Source organism: Agrilus planipennis, unplaced genomic scaffold (genome assembly GCF_000699045.2).
Source record: "Agrilus planipennis isolate EAB-ADULT unplaced genomic scaffold, Apla_2.0 scaffold40, whole genome shotgun sequence".
In the NCBI taxonomy this organism is placed as follows: Eukaryota; Metazoa; Arthropoda; class Insecta; order Coleoptera; family Buprestidae; genus Agrilus; species Agrilus planipennis.
In genome coordinates this window covers 1,667,792-1,674,496 of record NW_020438938.1, presented here as the reverse complement: position 1 = coordinate 1,674,496, position 6,705 = coordinate 1,667,792, and the positions used below count along the sequence as shown (strand labels likewise).

General features: G+C 35.4%; 1 protein-coding gene across 3 annotated transcripts in view; it reads left to right on the top strand.

The window, feature by feature from the left end:
* Positions 1 to 6,705, top strand: part of LOC108735393 (titin) — a 74,010-nt gene that overhangs the window by 7,502 nt on the left and 59,803 nt on the right. For all 3 annotated transcript variants that reach the window (XM_018467336.1, XM_018467337.1, XM_018467335.1), the window contains exon 2: positions 4,664 to 4,872. In XM_018467336.1, the coding sequence (XP_018322838.1) occupies positions 4,664 to 4,872 (209 nt within the window). The remainder of the gene's footprint in view (positions 1 to 4,663; positions 4,873 to 6,705) is intronic.

The window sequence follows — 6,705 nt, the reverse complement described above, 5'->3', positions numbered from 1 at the left end:
TACATTATTTTCTAGTACGCTACTGTCCTATCTGTATTAATACTATAATTTACGCCTACTGAAAGCTTATTTGTGTATCGGTTCCAAGTGACTTACCCAAATAGGTCATAAATGGGCAAGTACCTGTGCGACCGCTCGCCAGCTTCCTTCGTCAGACCTGTAACAACTTTGCAAAGAATAATTTAAATTTTAAAATAGAATAATGTGAAAAGTACGTATTGTAAAATTATGTTGTACATAAAGAAATTTTGAAAATGGATAATGTAGGTACTTCATAATCCATTAATTATTTATCTGTAACTTCAAACATTTTACATTAAAATCCAAATGACATTTTTTTACAGTGAAGGCGTCTCGCATTTTCTTTTAAATTTAGTTAGTTAATTGAGTCATCCATTATCATTATAAACAGTACGAAACTCAATGTTATCGTAATCCATCATTCGCATTGAATACTTCAAATTGAGTTTTCGCTCATAACTCAAAATCTGGCTTGTGTACTGTTAAATATACAAATATATTTTTCTTTGAGGGCATTAAGCGTTTATCAGCTTTGCGAGAATCTTGTTTATAAACATATTTTCAAGTAAACATTTTTATTCCTGTAGGCATATAATTCCTTATCAACTGGCCAAATACTTTATAAGACATCCAAGGACATGCCTTCAATTTTTTATTAAATTTTCTCTGAATCGAGGAAACCGTCAAACCTTGTAACTTCATAATAACAACGACGAAAGCAAACAACATTGAAGCTACAAAACATTAATAACACAATATCAATTAATAAAGTGTTTCGCAACTTAAATGTTGTCCTATTTTCGTCCTTAAATTACCTCTGTTGTAATTTTAATTACGCCTGGAAATTCATGCGATTCCCATTTTTACAGTTTCATTGAGATACATTAGATCCCAAAACCCACGAGCCCTTTATTAAAACCTTATTTTGTTTGTCTACATACCTATGTGCAAAAGTCAAACGTATCCATTACAGATTTATTGGTCACAAATTTAAAGACCACTTACTACGTTACAATTGTAGCACATTGGGGGTTTAGTTTAATGGTTAAATCATATGAGAACTATTTTTCAAATTACAAAATGGACGTGTAAAAATGTCTACCTAATAAAAAGCGCTATTTTGTGTGCCATTATTTGATTTGCCCCGCCAGTTTAATCAGACTATAACAGCGCTTTAATTTTCACTCGAAATGACGTAAAACTGTATAATTATGGAAAAGTAAGTCGAAAATAAAATTTAAAAATTTAGGAAATCATAGCTGATCCATATATAGTCTTAATTTTCTAACAGAGTCGACTTTTGTTGAAATTCTGTTGATGAATAGAAAGAAGAAAGATAGACAAGTAAATATTGGAAGGTGAGACAGATAGGGATGTAGAATGTTACCGCTACTTTTTAATCTATACATGGAAAACGCAATCAACATCATTAAAGACAGTACCACTGTAGGGATTGATATAAAAAATTCAAAAGATTGGTATGGTTAGATTTGCAGATGATACAGCAGTATTAGCATCTAGCAACGAGGAGGAGTAGATAGTATGAAAATAAATAATAGTAAAATAAAAATACTGGTATGCAAGGGAAGAAAAAAGAGCAAAATCCGATCTTAGATACCTAGGAAGTCAGTAAATCAGGACGGAAGGAGTAGTAAGGATATAAATAGGAGGATAACGCCTTCAATAAGAAGAAATCATTTTTATACTCGCGAACGGTTAATTTTGAAATTCGAAGAAGATTGTAAAAGGCGTATGTTTGGTGCGTGGCGCTGTATGGGTGCGAAACATGGGAAGATTAGAAATGAATGGGTATTAGAAAGAGTAGGGGAACGGAGGACTCAATGGAAGTCAATAAGAAATAGGCGAGATAGGTTAGTAGGACACCTTCTTAGGCATGAAGGTCTAGTCAGAGACATATTAGAGGCAGAAACGGGAGTTAGGAGGGGTAAAAGTGTAGTCCTAGATTAATTACTGTTTGCAAATAGTTGTGGGTTGTTCTTTTTAAAAAAATGCAAATATTAGCTCAGGATAGGGAGGAGTGAAGGTGCGTGTCCAACCAATCTTAGGACTAATGACTTTATGATGATAATTACATCTAAACGAATTTACAGTGTAACAACTCCTTTGTGCCAGTATTGCAATTATCCTTTACCCCAGTGGCGGCTCCCTCATAAGAGTCAGTGAGTAATTACAACCGTTTTAAACAAAACAAACCAAGCGACAACTGAGTCTGAAAAATAAAAATATTAGGTTCAGAAAAAGGAGGGACTTTTAATGTACCCCCTGTATGAACTATCTGAGCCGCCACTGCTTCACCCACTTCGGTATCTTATAATAAACAGCGGCCCCATACGTTACACAAAGTGGAAATTGTACGTATACCTACATAATACAATACGTATAAGTACCAATTTAGTGTACCTATTTGCATACGAAAGGATCTATTACAAATACGTAATATTGAATCCTTTGGTTGGTTCGATGCACCTAAGACAAATTGGTTTCCTAATCTCGACAATAAATCCGTCTGCAGACAATAACAACCGAGCGAATTCGCACTCGCTAATAAATCCGCTTATGGGCGTACGAAGCGATACCGATACCTACACATGTATCGAATGTGTATATAGGTACCATATTATACGTTCGTAGAATCGTGTACCACATTGGACGGATACTTCGGTGCCCGCAGATACGTTGCACATCAAAGTGTTGCATTAAGTCATCGGATTAATTAATAATTCAACGTGCATCGCGTAGATTTGCAAGCGACATGTGCATTTCTCACCAAAATGGCATATCCATCTGTAAATGAGGATTTAATAAAACATCATGTTTCTGCACGTCGTCTACCCATTGTAGAGTGCGACATAAAGCTAATAAAAATCAAACCAAGCAAAGCACAAAAAGTTGTGTTTCATTCATAAGTCGTACATAGGTTTTAGTCTAGAGAAAATTATTACCGATTACAGTAGTGTAATCCTCTTGGCACGCTATGTCGTCCTCGTCAAACCGCCATTTTCAATTAACTCTTTAAAAACAAAAGCGCAATACTCTTCCTGCCCTTACCTGTCTAACGACACACTCCTCATTGCTCTATCAACACCCCTGCTCCAACTAAGGACTTTCTAAACCGGGTTGCTCTTTGTGTCGCACTCTATAGTGTTTAGAGTTCATTTTTTTTGTTTTCGTGAATGAGAGGCATTAAAGTCTAGTCAGAGATATCTTAGGGGCAGAAACAGGAGTTAAGAGGAATAGAGGTAGACCTAGATTAGATTACTATTCGCAAATAGTTTAGGTTGTGGAATGTTCTAGTTTTAGGGAAATACGAAGATTATTAGTTAAGGATAGAAAGGAGTGGAGGTACGTGTCCAACCAGTCTTAGGACTGACGACCTTCCCGAGATAAAAATGTTCAGTCTCTCAGAGTCTCTGAATGCAAGACTCGAGTCTCCGTCTCTCATCGCGTCTCTCTGGTGTCGCGGAGAGAGACTGTTAAAAAAATTGTTTAGCGTCTCTGAACGAGAAACTCGAATCTCTCAATAAGTGGTGTCTCGATAGACATGGTTAAAATTTTCTAAGTTCAACATATTTCAGAGAGATCAGTCTTTCTACGAGAGACTCGAGTCTCTCAATTTTTCAGTTTTATTCATTCAGTCTCTCTGTGAGATACTCGAATCTCTGAATTAACAATTTTATCGTTCGAGACTCTCATACAGAGACTGTGAGAGACCCATAAAGGCAATAACTGAGAGACTTTGAAAGACTGTGAGAGACGCTCTCAAGGAGAGACTGGAGAGACACTGAAAACTTTTGTCTAGGGTTACAATGATGAAGATGAAAGAGAGAAGATCCTTAAAAAAATGTACAACTGGATAGTGTTAGATACCCTCCTAAAAGAACATACCGACTAAAATCCCTCAAGTTAAACTGTTGTAGGGTTAATTAAAATCCTCTTCAATCAGATTTAGAGTTAATATCACAACGAACAAATNATATCTTAGGTACAAAAAAATATATAAAAAATTGAATAAAAAGTACTTATATTCAACATTTAGGCAAGCCGTCTCCACGTTAATATTCTAGTTGTTGTATCTAACATTTTATTTGTGAATAAAATAATTCGAAGTGGTGTGTATTCTGTCGAAACTGCGGATCGCGATTTCGATCTTTTTGGATCTCATCAGCATGTCGCAGACAGCTCCGACAGAACACAGACCAATGGCGTGGTAAACGCCATCCGTAGTACGATGCTACATTTTAGGATTACGTATGCTCCAACAAGGTCCATTTAAATATATGGATATCTACTTCGTAATCCTAAAATGTAGCATCGTACTACAGATGGCGTTTACCGCGCCATTTGTAGTATTTTCTAAAACGTGCTGTTAAGACAGACGGTAAAAGTTGGTCTGTGCTCTGTCGGAGCTGTCTGCGACGCGCTGATGAGATCCAAAACGATCGAAATAGTGATCCGCGTCTGGCAGTTTCGACAGAATACAGACCACTTCGAATTATTTTATTCGATTATGGTAACGTGCCTATCACGTTGAGGTTAGCTAGGCCGGGATTTAAATGGACCTTGTTGGAGCATACGTAATTTTATTTGTGATTTTTATTGTTATTTTTATTTTCTCTTCCAGTTTTGACGTGAGGAGTCGGCAATTCAGCCAGGCAAGGTTGTGGTCCTCACCGACGATTTTTGGCCCGCGAGTTTTTTTTCGAGCAGCCACTAATCCAGCGACCCTTGTTATAAACGATATTAAATTGTCGGATGAGGGCATATACAGATGTCGGGTCGATTTTCGTAATTCGCCCACTCGGAACAGCAAGGTCAACTTCACAGTCATCAGTAAGTTATTTTAATACTTTTTTTAACATCCGCTCCTTTCTTTCAAGGAACATATTCGCCAATAAAAAACTAGCCTAGCAAAATTTTAAAAATTCAAGGAATGTATGCCTGAATAACTACATTTATAAGATGTGACTGATCTCTGAATACAAGAATGATTTTCTCTGTATAGACATAAGATGTAATAGCGACAACAAATACAAATTCATCTTTTTCAGCATCATAATTTTAAACCTAATCAGAAATTTCTTCATCGATTCATTTTGAATTATTGTTAAGGATCAAATCTATCAACTAAATTGGAATAATCCTAACATTCACAAATGATACTCTCATAACACTAAAGTTTCCTGATCCGATGTTTCAAAACGGAAGGAATTAGTCTTTTCTATAATATCTGCACAAAATATTGCAAATGTTTGATTTCTCTTTTCCGGTATTATTGTCTTTTGACTTAGGAAGTTATCGAACTTAATTATTAATGTCTTGTAATATGCAAAAGTCAAGAACTGATGGGGTTGAAATAAGACTTTTTATGTATTTTAAAATTACTCTAACGTTTCGCCCCGGATGAAGGTCTTTCTCAAGGTAGGCTTTCTAAGTTATGAAAACAACAATTCCTAATAGTTTGGCGAGTACAAAAGTACATAAATCTTATGTTACATAATCTATTAATAATTAAATACAAATAAAACAATAGTTTTTACAAAAGCCATCATAGACAGTTAACAATGTGTTACATAAGTGTATCCATATAGAAAATCAAATCATGCAGAAATGATTTCCATTAATTCCCTTTGTTAATCAATAAATGCTAATTGGAATCCAGTTTGATATGTACCTAGGACCATACCTGTAGAGAGAATATTAAATTGCAGTATTTTTGCGTGAGTTTTTTGATGCAACACAAATAGAGGTTTCGGTTATACAGCATGCATTTTTCACAAAGAGCACTAATGAAAACGGACAATGCTTTCACATTTTGTTTGCCCTCAAATAAAGATTCAATTAGTCACCAGTCATTTGTTTATAACACGATGTACGACCATTACATCGAGAGCAAATTTCAAATTTTACACGCAACCAACGAACACATGGACGACTTAAAGCTTTGAAATGATTCGATAAATGGTTTTTTACCCTAGATTCACATTTTGGTTATTTTAACTCAGTGATAATAATAAATAACAAGAAATCTTTTTGAAAAAATATAACAAGAAATCCTTTTGTGAAAAAATAATGAATCAAACAGCGTAAGCAAGCTAGAGCCGATAGGCCTTAACCCATAAAAATATCCATAAGCATCTTTTATTTTCATCAAGTCAAGTTCGTCATAGTGGCCTTATCACATAGATTGAACAAAAGAACATTGTAGTAGAACTATAAACTTAACGGGTATTGGGATCCGTCAAATGGGAGGAGCCTAAAAACATGGCGCCGATTAGGGAAAATCTATCGTAGTTCCTATAGTGTACCGTGCAATTTCCAAGTTTTTAAATTACGATAAAATGATAAGTATTGACACAATATGTGATTGGGCTGACACAAAGCCTCGAAAAGGAAATTTCGTTGAAGGTGAGCGTGTTTTTAATGCCAGTCACATTATAAAATTCGGATATAACAAATCCGGAAGCTTGCTTTCAAATTCCGTCAAGTTTACTGCCTACTTTTTACAAACTTCGGATTTACCTAAAAAGTGATTCACGTTATACAATTGGTGAGGTGATTCTGGGTGATTTAAGCAATATCATATCAATGACTTGCACGTGCAAAGCCGATTTAAGAGAACGTTGCAAACACATTATTGCAACTTTGTTGTATTGCAGCAGGTAG